The sequence below is a fragment of the Mustela erminea genome, chromosome 5 (assembly GCF_009829155.1).
Source record: "Mustela erminea isolate mMusErm1 chromosome 5, mMusErm1.Pri, whole genome shotgun sequence".
Classification (NCBI taxonomy): domain Eukaryota; kingdom Metazoa; phylum Chordata; class Mammalia; order Carnivora; family Mustelidae; genus Mustela; species Mustela erminea.
This window is the reverse complement of record NC_045618.1, coordinates 138063580-138082049: the sequence shown is the minus strand read 5'-3', so window position 1 is coordinate 138082049 and position 18470 is coordinate 138063580. Positions and strand designations below refer to the sequence as shown.

General features: G+C 52.3%; 1 protein-coding gene across 7 annotated transcripts in view; it reads left to right on the top strand.

Moving 5' to 3' along the window:
- Nucleotides 1-18470, top strand: part of CLMN (calmin) — a 106282-nt gene that overhangs the window by 69017 nt on the left and 18795 nt on the right. For all 7 annotated transcript variants that reach the window (XM_032345176.1, XM_032345174.1, XM_032345175.1 and 4 more), the window contains exons 2-6: nt 3504-3565; nt 8039-8134; nt 10553-10636; nt 15413-15505; nt 17260-17450. In XM_032345176.1, coding sequence (XP_032201067.1) covers nt 3504-3565; nt 8039-8134; nt 10553-10636; nt 15413-15505; nt 17260-17450 — 526 coding nt within the window. The remainder of the gene's footprint in view (nt 1-3503; nt 3566-8038; nt 8135-10552; nt 10637-15412; nt 15506-17259; nt 17451-18470) is intronic.

Below are 18470 nucleotides of genomic sequence, written 5' to 3'. Positions count from 1 at the left end.
CTGAGCCGAAATCAGGAGTCAGACACTTGACCGACTAAGCCACCCAGGCACCCCTGAAATTGTCTATTCTTGGCAAAGCAGGGGGCTAGAGTCACTCCAGGGGTGGCGGGTGGGACTCGGGACGGTGGCTTCGTGCCCAAAGCTTGGGCTTCCCTTTCTGCCTTTCTCCCGTGGGTCCCGGGGCTGGCGAGCTCCTCCTCCTCCTCCTCCAGCCTGCCCCACACTGGGGCACCCGGGGCAGCCAGGCAGGCCTGGAGATGGTGCTTTTATAGCTCTGTTATTGCTCTGCTGTTACCCGGCACCCCCACTCTGGGCCCCACAAACACTCCGTGAAAAGGCCAGACCCCTTCCAGAGGAATCGCTCCCTACACCTTTACAACGTGATAGGTGCGGAGGAAAAAAGGGGCCACGGGATTTATGGAAACTATATAAAGTTTATGGAGTCTTGGCAGGCCAGCAGTAGAACGAGTCTGTGGGGTGGGGGAGGGTATCTCGAAATGGAGAAGGTCATGAAAGAGCGTCAGACTTTGGTGCGGAGACGACAGACGGAATACTGCGGGTCCCGGGTGTGCCGTGTGACCGTGAGGCCCGGGCAGGTGGCCCTCCCTTAGCAGCTGCTGGTGGAACCTTGTGGGGGTGATGCCTTTGAATCTTCACCGCATGCCCGTGAGGAAGGCACAGTTTTCCTCCTCCTGTAGAGGGGAGACTGAGGCAAGGGTGTGTTGGCCGTCGTGAACTTGCCCAAGGTTGCACAGCTAGTGGTGTGTGGCTCACAGGGGATATTCTGGGGCAGGCTAAATTCGCACAGTCTCTCTCTCTCCTGGGTATTGAGCAATGTGTCCCAGTTTCAGGTCCAGAAATTGCAGTCTCCATACCCTATTTCAGTTTGGGACTCATCTGTTATTTGTGACTTAGTCTCATGGTCCCCTGGTGTCTTCCGTCATCACGTTGCCCTCCTGTGGGTCAGCTTTGCTGTCCAAGCTAATCTGTGCTAAGATTCACCCACAGGCCATGGCTGGAAGGGAAATGAAGCCTCCCCGAGATTGGTTGTGGGACAGGGCAGGGCTGGGACACTGCCCTTGCCTGCAGGAGCCCCCTCCATGTCTCACTTCCACTGTGGGATCCTCTTAGGACCCCTGGAGGAGTACCCCACGGGGTCTGAAATTACCTCCTCTCATCCCTATCAGCCTGGAAACTTGTAATTTATTTTGTCTTCATATGTGCCTTTTAGCTTCCATGTTTTCTCTCCTGCTTAGCTGTGAATTCTTGGAGTGCAGATTCCACGAATGTGGTTTTTTAAAAAGATTTTATTTATTTATTTATTTGTCAGAGAAGGAGAGTAAGCACAAGCAGTGGGAACAGCAAGCAGAGGGACAAGCAGGCTCCCTGCCGAGCAAGAAGCCTGATGCAGGACTCGATCTCGGGACCCTGAGATCATGACTTGAGCCAAGGGCAGAGCCACCCAGACTGAGCCACCCAGAAGTGCCACCATGGATGTGTTCTTTATCTCTGACTTTGCCCACAGGGTCTGGCATAGTTCCTAGCATGTAATGATCACTGACTAAATATCAGCCAGGAGGATGGAATGATGGAAGGATGGATGGGTACATGGTGGATGGACGGATGGTTGGATGGACGGATGGTTGGATGGATGGATGGATGGATGGATGGATGGTTGGATGGATGGATGGATGGATGGATGGATGGACGGATGGATGGATACTTGGGTGGAAGGAAGGAAGGAAGGTTGGTTAGATGGATAGATGGAAAGATAGATAGACGCATGGACGGATAGATGCATGTTTGGATGGATGGATAGATGGATACGTGGTGGGTAGAAAGATGGATGGATGGATGGATGGATGGACGGATGGATACGTGGTTGGATGGATGGATAATTGCAAGGATGGATAGATGGACAGACGAATGGGTGGCTGGACGGATACATGAGGCATACGTAGACTAACAGACAGCCACTTCCTCTTTTGTAGCCTTCCACGTAGTTAAGCCAACAGTCCAAACCAGGTTCTCTCAGGCTTTCACTGAATGCACTTCTGTTTCAGGGGACGCACTTTGCTCTCTCTGAAGCCATATGGAGAAACCAGCCTGAGTGTTTGAATGTGTGTGTAAATACTTTACAATCCCATAAACTTGTTTAAAGACAGGTTGGGGGGGAGTATAAACGAGGGCAGCCTTTTGGGAGGGCAATTTAGAAGGAGCTATTAAAATGTTAAATATGCCCACCACTGAGCCCCTGCGGTTGCACTTTCAGTTGTCAGGCATGAGACATACATTCATACGCTTGTGCCCAGAGAACCCCTCAGAAGGGCACTTACACAAGGATGTGCCCTGCCACACTGCTTGTGACGCTGAAACACCGGAAACTGCCAAGTGCCATCAACAGAGAAATGGCCGCCAAGCTATGGGACACCCATACCATGTCAAACACTGCAGAGGCAGAAAGGTCCCACGTGGGGCTGGGGGCAGGGTGCGCTCCAGTCTTCTGGAAAACTCTGAGTCTCTGTAGCCCATGGCCCTCAGCAAATGCCCTGCTCCCTCCCTCCCTCATTTCTATCAACTTCTTTTCCTTTCCTCCTCTTCTACCCACAAAACACAGTTTACTGGAATTAGATCTTTAATTCTTAAACCTGCTTGCTAAGTGACCTTTCCTTACAGAAAAGGAGGAAAATGAGAACAAAGCAGTTAATGTGCATAATTACTGTCTGCCGGTTCTTCAATTAAAAAGATTGAAAGCCACAATATTAAAATTTGATTTATGGGCAGCACTATCTACCTAATAATGAGGCTGAGATGGAAAAAGAACCGTAGTGGTTACAGAGAACCCGAGCCCCTTAGCTCCCCCGGGAGATAAATTGCCTCCCATTTTCTTATTGCTAAAGAAACATGGAATGGTTTTAAGCATATGTGATATGTTCCTCCAATATGTTGAAATCCAGAACTTAGTAACTCAAGAGTCTTCTGGCTCAGACATTTCAAGGAAGCTTCCTGAGGGGCGCAGCAGCCTAAGCTGGGGTGCGGGGAGCGGGGGGGTGTCCTGGGGTCCCAGGGTCCCAGGGTCCCAAGCCAGCTAACCCTGCGGAGCTCAGGAGTCAGTGGGAAACGCACGGAATCCAGCTGCCGAGTCCCAGCTTGGCTGCGTATTAGCGGTTTGTCCCTCTGTTTCATCATCAGTAAAATGGGAATAACCTCACTGGTTGTGTGATGTTGGGCACATGCCTCTGTTTTCCTACCGGAAAGAACATTCTGTGTGTCTGAATTCGTGGTTCTTTATTCTCGTTAAGGGGCTGTGAGGTTGGGCTGGGGGAGAGTGGATTCCAGGTGCCACGTAAGCCTTCGCGGACCCTGTTCCGGGAAGGGCTTCCCTTCTACAGGGGCACGCTGGGGTCCGTCTGCCATCCGCCTGGAACCCCTCTTTGAAAGAGGAGAGCAGCATTTTGCCCGTGTTCTGTGTCACCCAGCTAATGGCATTTCTTTGTTTCCAGTCGAAAGGGAAAATGTGCAGAAGAGGACCTTCACGCGTTGGGTGAACCTGCATCTAGAGAAGGTAAGCGGGGCTCTTGGGCTCTCGTTCGGTGACTGATTCATCCGTGAGCGGGCCGTGCAGGAGCGTGGTGGGAGGGGAGGGGTAGCTCGGTGCTTTGGGCTGTTGCTTTCTTCACGTGTTCGTTTAAACATCTGCTGAGTACATTTCACTGCCAAGTGTCCAGCTCTGTGTTGGGAACACGGACGTTAAGACAGGGTTCTGCCCTCGTGGGGTGATCAGTCCAGTTGCGGAAGGAAAGGGTCTGTCTTTAAATAGGAATCGGTGAGCGCATGTTTGAAGACGTTCACTGTCGAACACCCCAGATGCCTCCATGAACAGAGGGACCCGGGGTGGGGCTAGGGCTGGGCTTCCGGTCCTAGGGGGACAGTAGGGGACCCTCTGTGTGAGTGTCATTTGTAGGTTTTTGGATTGATTTATGCAAGAACTCAACACCTTGTAACAAAGCCAGATTCCCTTGTTAATCACAGAACATCGCTACCGACCAACGATATTACCTGCCCCTTTAGGTGCCTCTGGCTTTGTGCATCACACGTCTCCTTCAGTCCCTGTGACAACCCTCATTCCCCCTCCTGCTACCAATGAGGGAAGAGGCTTTTGAGACCTGAAATGGTTTTCCTGAAACCAAGAAGGAACCTCTTCCAGTGGCTTCTTCTCTGTATTCAACTTGACGTTCAACTTCTTTTACCCCTTTTCTTTCCGACACTCTGGGGCCAGGCAATTTGGGATTGCATATTTGTCTGCAGGCTTCTCACACACGGTCACCATAAAACCGAAGTGGCTGTTTCAGCCCCTGAGAAACAGACAGAAGGATGAGCTGCAGAGGAGAGGCGGGTTGGAGAGTGGATAACCAGCCCAGCCCGGAGCCGGTGGAAATCTGAGCCCTCTGAGCCCTCCCCACACACCAGTTACCCCCGAGGCAGGGAACATTCTAACTTGCCAAGGGCAGGGGGAGGAGAGATGATTTGAAGAGACAGCTGATTCATCAGGCTGCGTGTCCTTCCATCATTTCTTCTTAAATTCCACTTTGTGGTTCCCCCGATAGATGCAGCCCACTGCACGTTTCCTTATAAAGCTGATAGTGTTCAAGTCTCCCACTTTAGTGAGGTTAGGTGTGTGGATTTTCTTCTCTCCTGTCCTCCTAGAAGGTGCAGAGGCAGCTACTGACTGCCCGTAGTTAACCCAGAAGAAGGGGTCATAGGGGAAATCTGTGAGATCGCCAAGAAAATAATAGTGGTTTTTCGGAAGTGCAGCTCTTGACCAAGATTCTAATTCGTGCCATTGACCTTGGGGTCGGTCATGTTTCCCCAAGCAGCCCCTGACCACCCACACCTCTATCCCGCACCTGCACAGTGGGGTCCCCTGGACCCAGGAGGGCTCCCGAACTGCCCAGGATACGGAGTTACAAATCACTTGCCAGTTGTTTTGACTCTTGGTGCATTTTCGGCAGGGCTCATAAAGCGAAGTGTTATTTTTGGAAAAAAGGAAAACCGTTCCCCCAATCTAAGTTCGCAGGACTCCTAAATTAATGCCTGATGTGTGTTAGCTGGAAATTCCTCCTGGTGGATGGAGGGCAGCCATAGCAGTTCTTTCTTTCTTTCTTTCTCTCTTTCTTTCTTAATTGAAAAGTAAATACTGAAAAGGACAGAGTGTGATGCAGCAAATACCCGTACACGCACTCCCCAGCCTCAGGGAGCCCCCGTCCGCGCCTTTCGGATCAGGGATGGTCTCCTTGGCCAAGGCCCCAGTCCCTTCTTCAGGGCAGGTGGGTCGCCCCGCTCTGAGAATAAATCAGATAACACCTGAAACCCATGCCTAATAAACAGGGCGAAATTAACAGCCATGTTTCCAACCTGGAGACTTTCAAGACCAACCTTTCATGTCAAGGAAACCCGGGAACCGCTAAGGGACCTGGGCTTAACTACAATTTGAAGGCTGTCAGAGATATTTACAGAGTCTGGGGCTTCTGGAAAAATTCCTTCATTTACCAAAGGAGTTAGATCATGAAGAAAGCCCTGGGGGTGCTGTTTACTCGGCCATACCGATCTCGTGAAGCCCGCGGAACATTTGGGGCCCCGGCCGTGTTTTCACTGGAGCAGGTTCAATGTCTCCCGCTGCTGTCCCGCCGCGTGGCCTCCGGCCAAGTCCCCATTTGCTGCTGCCGAGGCCCTTCCAGACGCTGTCGGTGGAAATTACTCTCTGGGTTCGACGCCCAAGCAAGGCTTGGCTGTGGCCGGGGCTGGTACCTGGAAAATTTGTTAGTCCATCTATCAGGGGGTGTTTTGTCCGGGCGTCACGTTTTTCTGCCTCGCGTTAGCAGGAATAACATTTCCGCGAGAGTCTCTGTAACCTGATGCCGTCATGTTCTGAGCGGAATGTGCCCAGGGAGCGGTGGGGGTTTGCAAAGAAAATAATTTGCCTGGTGGTTAAAAGGCACTGTTGCCCTAAAAGCAGATCCCTTTTCTGTGCACCTGCAGGAGGAATTGGCCTGTATTTGGACTAACAGGGGGTCAGGGGGCTCATATAAGGGGTAAGGAAATGCCACCTTCCTTCATAAAAAAAGAACACAAGGACCCTCCAAAGCTATCAGAAGAAGGAGGCCTTCCCGGAGGGAAAGGTGCCCAGACCACAGCTCCTCCGTGTTTCCGAGGCTCTGCTCGGACTCCTGAGTCTCTGGCTGGTTTCCAGCCACCAGCCCCACCCCCAGTCCCATGTCCCACGTGAACAGCCCGTTCATTGTACCCAGGAGCAGGCCTCACCTGTTGCAATATTGCCAAAAGCCCCACAACCAAACACTAAACTGAGAATTCACGCTGGGGTGAGGGTATATTACAAAGGTGCATTTCTAGAGTCTGTTCCCTGCGATTCTGTATGCTAAGTTCTCATCATATGGCGTTGAAGGACCTGTTATCAAGCTGGTTTGGTCAACAGCAACCTTTCTTCAGGCAAAGTGTTAACCTCGAACCCGAAAGAAAGGCCAGTAAGAGCTAAACTTCTCTGATGAAAGCATGGGGTGCCAGCGATAAGACTCCTTCTCAGCACTCCCAGGTCCCCCATAGGACACCCTGAAGCTGTTCTGCTCTAGGCCAGGGTTCCAGGAAAAACGTGCTTGGAGATCTGTGTGCTGGGGCCTCTGACTGACAGTTTCCAGGCAGCCCTGGGAGCCCCCAGGCCACACGTCCAGCAAGACTCCTGGTGGACACGGTTCACCTAGACAGTGGATCTCTCTGCATCCAGGCCCAGAGAGGAAACCCCAGGCAGCCTCCGGCTTTGCCCACCCAGGCCTCCTTCATGCTGCAGATCGTGGGGGCCGAGTTGCCCCAGGGAAGCCTATGTGTGGGTCTAAGACCTCGCAGACCAGGACAGTCGGGCCCAGGGACATTAAGGAAAATACCCAAGGCCCAGTTCCTGTTGAAGGTAGAGCCTGGATTTGAACTCAGAACTCCCTTGATTCTTAGTGGAACAGGTAAGAGGAGCATCTTGAGGTTACACTGGTTCTCCAGAAGTCTGGCTTTTGGAGAAGAACCAAGGGAGTGGCGTTCAGAATGCTAATTAACATTTTTATACAGTTTAATTAGTTTGATTTGTAATAAGAAGCATGGATTACTTTTGTGGCTAAACATAGAAATATACATGAACACCTATGATAAACTGCCTCCCAACCTTTGCGTCCCTAACAGGCCTACGAACTTGGTGGGGGTGGGGGCGGAGAAGGGATTCTCCTCCTGAGCCAGCCGTCCAGTCTGTCCATCCGGCCCCTACTCACCACAGCTGAGTCACACACACTCGCTGCCTTCCTGGCTCCCTCCGCCAGGGGTCCCGCCACCTCCAGAGTTGGACTGAAGATTGATGAGGGTCAACTGGCACGTCAGGATGGTCACGTTCAGAGATGGAACAGTGGGGGAGGCGGGGAATCCTTGTGGACACTGGCACTGAGGCCCAGAGGGTCACTGACTCAGCATCATGGCATCGTGGCGTGGGTCTGGACAGCGCCCGCGGGCAGCCAGTGTGTCCTGATGAAGGAACAGGACTGATGGTACAAAAGAGCAGATCTGCCCAAACACTGCGGGTGTCACCTAACCTCTTTGAGCCTCAGTTTCCCCAAATCTAAAGTGAAGGGCTTATCCTAGGTAAGTTCCTGGAAGTCCTGCTAGAATCATTTTATTCTATGGAGGGTGATAATACCCTTTCTTGCTCCCCTTAAGGAGAAGTGTGGATGCAATGTAATGGGGATGGGGGGGTCCCAGATCTCAGGGTCCCAGGGATCTCCAAGGTCCCTTTTGTGATCAGCCCTTTGGTGCCAAGTCTCCTCCATGGTTCACCAGCCCAGGTGTGCCTTCCCCCCGCCCCCGGGGACTGCCTGTACCCAGATTTGGATGCATGGAAGTCTTCTCCTGGGGGAGACCTGCAGCTCGGGCACAGTTTGGTGGATCACACAGGCCACTAATCAGCTTCTTTTTTCTGCTTCTTCAACAGTGCAACCCACCTCTAGAAGTTAAAGATTTATTCGTTGACATACAAGATGGCAAAATCCTAATGGCTTTGTTAGAAGTCCTGTCTGGGCGAAATCTGGTACGTATGTCACATATGTGATGTCAGGGAGACACCAGCTGCAAAGGATAACTGCTGGTTTGCGTTCAGTACACAGCTATATGTATGCGCCCATGCCTGGCCATGTGTGATCCTGTGACCAGAAACTTGGAAGGGTGACATTCCTTTCTCAGTGACCAAGAGTGATACAATCATGAATAGCTAAGCAGCATCTTTTTTTTTTTTTTTTTTTAAAGTAAATACACTTCAGTAAGTAAATAAATAAATGCTCAGTATTTTCCTGGGGTCAGCTAAGGGTAAAGATGGAAACTAGATCATTAAACTTTAGCTCTCCAGGCATTATAGTAACTAGCCAAGAATCAGGAAGTTGGAGGAGAAAGGCATCTTGCCAACCGGATTCCATTACCCACCCAAGGCTAAAAATACAACTGCTGGCTTCTAGAACCTTCTCTTAAGTATAGTCATTCCCCCTTATCTGCAGAGGATACGTGCCAAGACCCCCAATGGATGCCTGAAACTGGCGGCAGTACGAAGCCCCGTCTATGCTGTGTTTTTTCCAATACACACATCCCTGTGATGAAGTTTAATTTAGAAATCAGGCACAGTGAGAGATTAACAAGGATAACTAATGATAAAGTAGAACAATTCTATCACCACATACGGTCACAGAAATTACATGAACATGAAAAACATAAATTAAATTAAAAACAAATTATGTGAATGTGAACTCTCCCTCTCTCACAGTGCCTTACTGTCCTGTCCTTATCCTTCTCCTCGTGATGATGTCAGTTGACATCAAGCCCACGTGGTGAGAGGAAGCGAGGAGAAATGACAGAGGTCCATGATGTAGCATGAGGCCACTCTGACCCTCTGACCACACGTCAGAAGGAGGGTCCTCGGCTTCTGGTCTGCAGTCAGCTGAAAGCGAAACCACATATAAGGGGCGAGTGTGATAGGACCATGTTGTACTGAAGCAGCCAAGCTCGAGGGTCCTTCTACTGTGGGTCTCTTCCCTGGCTCTCCATATTGTATGTGTCCGATGTGTGCAGGTTGGTCCCAGAGCAGGGCTTCTGAACCCCAACACTGTTGGCATTTGGGTCTGATAGTTCTGCGTTGTGGGCATTGCAGGATCTGTAACAGCAGCGTTGGTCTCTACCTACTGGATGCCAGTCGTACCCCCAGGGATGACAGCCAAAAATGTCACTTGACATTGCCAGATGTCCACTGAGGGGGCATGGGGACCCGGCCAAAATGCCAGTGCTGTTGAGAAACCATACTCTAGAGTCTAGCATTTGATGTGGCCTCTGTTCCCCTTGGCGGCAGAAGAGAAGGCACAGCCATGGGTCACAACTCTGCCAGCCTATAGCTCGGCCAGTGCGGACCTCTCCAGATCTACTTCTAATTATAGTTACAGTCAAGAGTGTATCCTGCTTTCAGATCTACTGTTGCTGGGATCTCACTGTACCCATTTAACCCTTCCCGTCTTCACCTCCCAAAGCAAAACGGGAGATTCCTGTTTGCCGCTCCAGGGGGGCTGTGCAGAATCTCATAATGAACTCTCACAAGGGATGGACCCACTGCGGTAAAAACAGGGTTCGTTTCCTTAGGGCTGATAATGAGCCAGCAGCACAGTCCCCATAGGCTTCCTGCAAAAGTGTATCCTCCTTCCTTGTTCTGTGATTCTAGCGACACACGCTCCCACTCAGTAGTCCAGGCCACTGGTTGATAGACACCTGTCCTTGGTGAGCCTCTGTTGGGGGGGTCTTTGATTCTAAGCTAAGAACTGGCCTCTGCCTGCCCGCTAGCTTGGCTGGCAGGTCCCCGCCGGTAGAGCTGACTCCCACTGGTTTGCCAGGTAACGTTAACCCACCCAACCGGAGGCGCTTCCTTGGGATGGTCAACTACCATCCTCAGAGTCTCAGCTTCTACAAGCCTATCTCTCTCTCGCTCTCTCTCTCCCTCTGTCTCTCTCTCTGCCTGTCTGTCTTCCTGCCTCTTTCTCTGACTCGGGACAACTGTCCACAAAGCTCCTGGCAGAAAACAGACACATCTGCTGTTGGCAGGAGGGACTTGGTGGCTGATTTAGCAGCTGTAGGGACACCCCGGCTGGTGCTCCCTGCCTGACCAAACCATCCGCGTGGGGAGGAGAACACGTCCCTGGAGGTCTCTGGAGGGGGTCGATATCAAAGCCAGGAGCCGGGTCAGAGACAACAATTCGACAAATCTGTCCCCTGTTTAACCTGCCTAGGTCCTCCCCATTCACCAACTCCAGTGAGTTTAAGTCCCAAGGACCGTACATAAGGGGTGGGTTTCAGCTGCGAGCCCCTAACTTTCTCTTGGGGTCAATAAGAGGCAGCGACAAAGGCCCGCCCCACAGCACCGCTGCCAGGGAGCGCCTCTGCTGGAGTCACTACTTGTTTGCTCTGTTCTGTCTTGCAGCTGCAGGAATACAAATCCTCATCCCATCGCATTTTCCGGTTGAACAACATAGCGAAAGCACTTAAGTTTTTGGAAGATAGCAACGTAAGTATTTGAGACACATCCTGTCAACACAAGCTTTTCTTGCAACGAGAAAGACGAGGGCCGGTCACAGGAGAGGCGTGAAGCGGGGGCCCTGCTAACACGGCAAAATTTAAGTTTAAACATAACAGGACTCCCTCCGGCCAGCCTTCAACTGGACAGATGGTCCCTGACTCCCCGCCCGCCACGGCCTGTCCATCCGATGCCATCTCGGCCGGGCACCCAGCCGCGGGAAGGGTAGACCAGCAGGCTGGCCCTCCGACTTCAGTATTTCACATTTCCTTCTGTCTCCCTCTGAAGCGTGATGCAGCGCGCGTGCCACAGTGGGGCACTTCCTCTTAGCAAGGAACTTTCTAGACTGAAGTTCGCTTTTTCTGTATTTTGGGCTCTGCTTCATGTCCTTCAAAAGTGGGGAGGGGCGGTCCTAGAGGGATGAACTTTCCAGAGCTGCTCTTCCATTAAAGCTTCACCAGGTAGCCCAGGTAGAAAGTCCACAGCTTGCCCCACATATTGGAGCGTGCAAGAAAACTTCAAGTGTGACGCACATGGGGTTCTTAATAGTAAGCAGTGGAAGCTGACCTGGGCTGCTGTAAGCAGAAAAGGAATTTGTGGAAGGGCTGCCGAGTGCACCGAGAGTGCCTTACTGGACTGAGGTGTGGGGAGTCCAGGGATGTGAGGCGCCAGGACCACTGCAGAGCCTGCCTCCCCACAGTGTAAGGACCCGTGAGCACAGTCCACTGTACGGCCCCTGAGAATGCATTCTCACTGTCACACATTCAGATTCGAAAGCCTGGGCCACCATGCCTGGGTCCCGTCCAGTTCCACGCTGCCGTGGGGGAGGGAAAGCCCTTTCCCTTTTGAAGGAGGTGGGCTCCACCTCCCATACTGTGGGGAAGGCTCCAGATACAGGAGGGAGCTCAGGTGATGGCAGCCAGGAAGCCTGGTAACAGTTTGCTACAGCGGCTTTCACACAGCCAAAAAGGGGGAGGGAACTCGGGGTGCCTGGGCGGCCCAGTCATTTGAAGAGACGACTATTTCAGCTCAAGTCAGGATCTCAGGGTCTTGGGATCAAGCCCCGAGTCAGGCTCCACGCTCGGCAGGGAGTCTGCTTGGAACTCTTTCTCTCCCTCTGCCCCCCTCCCCTCCCCTTCTCTCTCTCTCAAATAAATAAATAAAGCTTTAAAAAAGAAAAGAAAAGAAAGGTGGAGGCAGCCCAAGTGTCCATCAGCAGATGAGTGGGTGAACAAAGTGGGTCTGTCCCCCGGTGGAATATTACTCACCCATGAAAAAAGAGTCAAGTACAACATGGTGGAATCTTGAAAACATTGTGCCGTAGGACAGGAGTCAGACACAAAGGACGTTATTCTTTGACTCCATTCGTATGAAAAGTCCAACACTGTCTTTCAAGACAGAAAATAGGGGCACTTGGGTGGCTCAGTCAGGTAGGCATCTGCCTTCAATTCAGGTCTTGATCCCAGGGTCCTGGGATCGAGCCCCACATCAGGCTCCCTGCTCAGCGGAGAGCCTGCGTCTCCCTCTCCCCTCTGTCTGCTGCTGTTCCTGTTTGTGCTCTCTCTCTCTCCGTGTCAAATAAATAAAATCTTCAAAAAAAAAAAAAAACACAGAAAATAGATTCATGGCTGCTTAGGGTTGTAGAGGCGTGATAGTTCAAGGGTATGGAGTCTCTTGTTGAGGTGCTGAAAATGTTCTAAAAATTGTGATGACAGGCGCATACCTTCATCAATATACCAAAAACCATTGACAGATACAGCTTACACGGGTGAATGCAACAGAATGTGAGTTACAGCTTAATAAAGCTGTTCTATTTTTTTTTTTAAGACTGACTTATTTAGAGCGAGCGAGTAAGTGCACATGCGTGGGGGGAATGCGGAGGGGGAGAGAGAAACGCAAGCAGACTCCCCGGTGAGCACGGAGCCCGACGGGGGTGGGGGTCAGTCTCACACCCTGAGATCATGACCTGAGCCGAAGTCAAGAGTCAGAGGCTCAACTGACTGAGCCACCCAGGCGCCCCAAGACTTTTTTTTTTTTTTTAAAGCAGGTCACATTTCATGAAAATGTCTGGCTGGTCCGCAGCGTTGGCTTCACCCTGGCATCGGCTCCTGTGGTGCTCGGAGCTTGGGTTCTGGGGCACACCTGGCGGGCTTCCAGCCCGGGAAAATCAGGCCGACGCTCCGAGCCTCAGTACCCCCATCCGTAAAATGAAAGTGATAAAAACACAGGAGCTTGTTGAGGATTGGGTGTGCCCGGCCCGGTGGAGGTCAGCCAAGTGCTGGCCCTGGGCCAGGGCTCCGTGGGCACCTGCTCTGACTTCTTCCCTGCCCCCCGCATCTCTGCTTCTGGAAGGGAGCACCGGGCATGGCTCCTCTGGGCAGTGTGTCCCCCATTCCCAAAGCGGCCCTTTTTGTGGTAACGTAGAGCCTTGGAACAAGTGCCTGGGAGGTTCGTTGCTCTTCCTTCCTGCTGGTCGACCCCCAGCCCTTCCCTGCCCTGTCCGCCGCCGCGAGTTGTTGGACCTGCAGTGTGGGCAGCGGAGGTGGCGGGTCTGCTTCCAACAAGCCTTCGGAGCACATTGAACAAGTGTCTTCTGTGGGCCTGGGTTGTGCCCGGGGTTGGGGACACACAGCTGCGTGAGAAGCACGCCTGCGCCTTTGGGGAGCCTGGAGTCCGGCGGGAGAGGCCTCACATGGCCAGCACGCTGCGTGTTGCACCAGGGGCATCCAAAGGAGCCATGATCCCTTTGTGGTTGGCAGGGGGCAGCCGGGGTGGTGGGCCGTGCAGGTAGGACTGGGGTAGCCCCCAGCTAAGGCGGGAAGGCCCGGCCTCTGTCATCCTCCGCGGCTGGTCCAGCAGCCGACTCAGCGTCTCCCGACAAGGCCACTCTGGCATTTTTTGGCTTGGGAAGGTTTCCCATAAAAGCCCAGCTCAGAGGGCCACGCTGGGCTTCCTCCAGGTGGGAGTGAGGCCCGAGACAGGCCCATGGGCTGCTATGATCCCAGTGCAGGGCGTCGCCGATGGGAGGGGGGCCGTCAGCGAAGGGTGTCCGGAGACAGCAAGACCCCGTGTGGCAGGTGACTCCTCCCTGGGATCGGGCTGCCCATGAGGAGCACGAAGAGAACGCCGGACCCAAATTCCATCAGCCCTTTAATTCACAACATTGACGGATTCCTTCCGGGCTCCCAGCTGCCGGTGATGAGTTCGAGCTGCCGGAGTCGGGTGCTCTCTGCTAGGCAGACCGGGACCTCGGGAGTCTCTCCCCCGATCAGGAAAGCCCAGCCCTACCGACGGGGGTCATCAGATCCCCCTGACACATTGAGAGAACCTGAGACCCACATGGACAGTTGTGAAAAGGCCCGGGGAGGAGCGAGAGAGGAGTATTTGAGCGAGACGCGCTCCTCAGTCTTGCTTTCCAGGGTCTCCTGGCAGAATTTTGCAGGGTGGATTTGGGAGGAGAACTTGACTGACTTTAATTCTCCTCTCTGCCCCCAAAGAATGGTTTTTACTTCTGTAGAGGAGTTGGGAAGGAAAGAAGCCAATGTGCCCGAGGTCGGTGTGGCCCACAAACCCTTGTGATTATCTCCCGCCCTTTCCAGAAGAAGGGTGCGGATCTGTGCCCAGATCTGTGCGCTCAGATTCTGTTTGCAGGATAAAGCGACGTCCTCAACCCTGAGCGCACATCAGAATCACCTGGAGTGCAGGTTCCAAGGGCAGGTGGCTGGGCCCCGCTCTCGGACTTCCTGATTCCTGATAACGGAGGATGAAGGAGAGAATGTGTATTCTAACCAAATCGCGGGCAGTGCTGTTGCCCCGGGCCAAAGGAACACACTTTGAAAACGAGTGCTGTAGGGATTCACCAAGAGCATCATCCCGTGGTCAGAACATAGTTAAATAAATAGGTTAGTCCCCTAAGAGTTTCTGTAATGGGAGCATTTTAACCAAAGTACTTAGTAACGGTGTAGACACTCAGAGTATAAGTCTTATACCAACACTCTCTCTTTATCTCTTTCTTTCTTTCTCCCTCCCTCTCTCTCTCTCTCTGTCTTTCTTTTCAGAGAGAGGGAAGAGAGAAAGGCAGGAAGGGGATGGGGGAGCAGAGGGGGAGAATCTTGAGCAGACTCTGCACCCAGTGAGGAGCCCGACATGGGGCTTGATCTCACAACCCCGAGATCATGGCCTGAGCCGAAATGAAGAGTTGTACGCTCAACCGACTGAGCCACCCAGGCACTTCCCGCCCCCACCAAGCCGCTCTCTATACTTAGCAGTGGATAATTATCTTAGCCATTGGTGGTCCTTGATTGCTGTTGTTGGTGCTCTGTGTTTGTCCAAACATGTGTTAAATCTGGAGGTTTTGTGCTGTTGGTGCGGCATGGAAACAGACCAGCGGGCACCACCATCTCCCCTTGAGAACAATGACCAAGACCTTTCCTGGCTCTGGGTCTCAGGCGCATCACATTTGGCTTCGGTGAGATTTCCTCACCCGACACGTAGGGATAACAGAAGCACCTACGTTGTGGGGCGCTTGTGAGGTCGAACTGAGTTCCTCCTTATGAGGAGCTTATGATAGCGGCTACTGGTAAGTATTGTGGACACGTTTAATAAACTCATTTACGTGTGTTCTGCACGCGAGGGTCCCTGAGTTGGCCTTGGGCAGGCCTGAGTGATAAGACGAGAAAGAGTGAGAGCCCGCGAGGGCATCACAAAGGAACAGGCTGCAGCCTTCTGGAAGGCCCCACGTTAAGCTCCTCAATTGCTTCTCTGCAGGTTAAACTGGTTAGCATCGATGCAGCAGAAATAGCAGACGGCAACCCCTCTCTGGTTCTTGGGCTGATATGGAACATAATCCTCTTTTTCCAGGTAAAGTGACTTCTGTGACACACAGTATCATCTCCTTGAGCCTGGTTAGAGCCAGCAAAATGGGGTGGAGGGAGGGGGGGGGCACGTCGAGGAGACTGTGAGATCGTGTTCCTGACGGATTGTGACTTCTCTGCGTCTTGAGAAAGAACCAGGGGCCATCTGATTGCTGACCATCTGGGTCCCTGTGATTTTAATAGGGATGTGAGCTCCATCCTCCAGAAGGGTAGAGCCGTCCCCTTGGGACTTAGGGAGTTACAGATGTATTTCAGAAAATCATTTTGTTGTAAAGCGGAGAAATAGACATTTACTGAATGAATGAATGAATGAATGAATGAATGAATGAATGAATGAATGAAGTAAATGTCACTCCAACCAAAAACTGAGCTTGGAGTTACTTTACTAAAATGACCGACGCGCAGAAGAGAGAATTAAGGAGTCGGTGGGGAAGACGGCTGTGGGAAGAGGCAGGTGTGACAGGTGAGACCCTGCTCTCCATCCTTGGTGACGTCAGCCTGTTTCTGGAAACACGGATTTTATAGGGAAGGACAGAATTGGTGGCTGGAGTCTGAGGGTGGCATTTAAAACAAGCTCAAGTTCTTGTCCCCGAGCAGGAGGGAGTAAGCTGACATTTTGTCTTCTAAAATCCCCTCTTCTGAAATAGAAAGTCCTGGCTCATTGAATTGTCCTGCCAAGAGTAACAGTGACCTGCCCAGTGGTGATGTGTGGGGGCTTTTTTCTCGGTGCTTGCATTGCTAAGAGGAATGCGCACAAACAAGGTTTACGGACAACAGACCCAGTTCCATGTGAGCCTTGAACTTAAAAAAGCAGTGTTATATACAGGCTCCAATTACTAATGTCTCTTATTAAACTCTCCGATCAATGCTGGAAACATCCTGAAAATGAGTCCAAGGTCAAGGCCTTAAATCTACCCCCGATCATTCATTCATTCATTCATTCATTCAGTAAATGTCTAGTGAGTTCTTCCTACGTGCCAGGCTCTTCACACACAGAGTCCTGCCCTCTTGACACTCTGGGACCACAGACAAGGCAGTCCCATAGTACAGAACTGTGTGGTGCAGGTTCTGACCAAAGTATGAGCAGAGTGTTAGAATGCAGAGCACGAGCAAGCAGAGTAGGGAAGGGAGTGAGGTAAACTTCCTAGAGGAAGTGACACCAGAGCTGGGTTTTAAAGGATGAGTAGGAGTGCGTTAGACCGGTTCTCAGACTTTGCTGTGTGTACAGATTGTACAGATTACCTGGGGGAGGTGTTGAAATGCAGATTCTGATTCTGTAGTTCTGGGGCAGGGCCTGGGGTTCTGTATTTCTTGCAAGAGCTGCATGATAGGAGCCAGGAATCTGGTGATGGAGGAAAGGAAAATCCAGGCAGCAGGACCAGGAGGAACACAGGCATGGGGCTTGAAACAGCCTCCTGCGTCCTGGGGCCAGTAAGCCATGAGAGGAAAGGTATAGGCAGAAGCAGGTCAGGAAGACCTCGCAGGCGTGCCTGGCCAAAGCCCCAGAAGAGAGAGGCTCCAGGAAGAAACGCGCTTTCCTGGGAAATGTCTACAGGCACCACCAGCCCCACAGAACAGTCTGGCCGTAACGGGTACTTTAGGAAGCGGCTTTTCCCTATGTGGAGAACTGGTTGTGCGTGAGCTGGGCCCTCCAGCCAGGCTCCTCCTGGCCGGGGGGCGGGCAGAGAAGGGTTTGCCCTGGGACTGTCTCCGGAGCCTGACATACCATTTTCCTTCCAGATTAAGGAGCTCACGGGCAATCTCAGCAGAAACTGTCCATCTTCCAGCCTGTCACCTGGCTCGGGGGGCACAGACTCCGACTCTTCCTTCCCACCCACGCCCACCGCAGAGAGGAGCCTAGCGATAGCAGTGAAGGATCAGAGGAAGGCCATCAGGACCCTGCTGGCATGGGTGCAGAGGAAGACGAGGAAGTAAGCCTCACGCCCTGTCCCCCGCCCAGCACATGCTGTCATCAGGCCAAGGGCAGTGGGGGGGGGGCTTCTTTGGGGAGTGGAGCAGAGGAAGGGGGCTTCAGCATGTGTTAATGTACACACCTGTTGCCTCCTAGAGGCTCTAAGAGCAGGGAGCGCTGTGCATCTGCAGTTTCTGCACACGCAGAGCTGCATTTGCAGAGCGCTTGGTTTGCAGAAAAAAATGACAGGAAGATTGGAATACAAATCAAAGGGGCTTTGCCCCGTTTAATGCCAAAGTGAGAAAGGCTCTTGGATCCTCATGATGGGTGCGTATCCACTGCTAAGCTTCAGGGGCTCTTTCAGAGTCTGTACCAACTTAAACACTAGGAACAGTAAAGGCTGTATCGTGCTCTGTTAGGTGTAACCTTGCCAAAACCGAGACAGGTGACCCAGAGCAAAGGTCCTAGGGCGGCTGGGTGACCCCGTGCCAGCAGGTTGGGGCTCTCTGCAATTTTGCATCAGGCTTTTACTGGCAGCCAGCTGACGGCTCTTGGGGCCCCTGGGCAGTGAACCCTGGATGGGGATAGCTGGAAAGTTAGGTCACCTGTGATAAGAGCCACGCCCCTGCGGGGACACACAGAGACCTGGTGCCCTCCTGGTACATCACAGCGACACCTGCAAGACGGTAACTTACCCACCTTCCGGGACCGTGAGGATTAAGTGACGCAAGCTCATGAAAGCGCCTTGCACGGTCCTATAGCACTTAACAAGCACTCGTCGGGCCCCTTCTCCCCGCTCAATGGAAATAAAAGAGAAAAGAAAAAAGAAGAGAAGAGAGTTGGATCTTCGGGTTTGGGCTGAGGGGTCGGGCATGATAGAGTCGGTGAACACTAACAACCCTCAGAGGTGGTTTAAAATAAATCAGCCGAAGGAGAGAGCTCAGTGCCAGGAGGTGGGGTGACAGTCAAGCTTTCATGTCCACGGGATGGTGGACCGGGTCTGTGTCTGTATCATGGCAGTGGCCGCCATCTATACCTT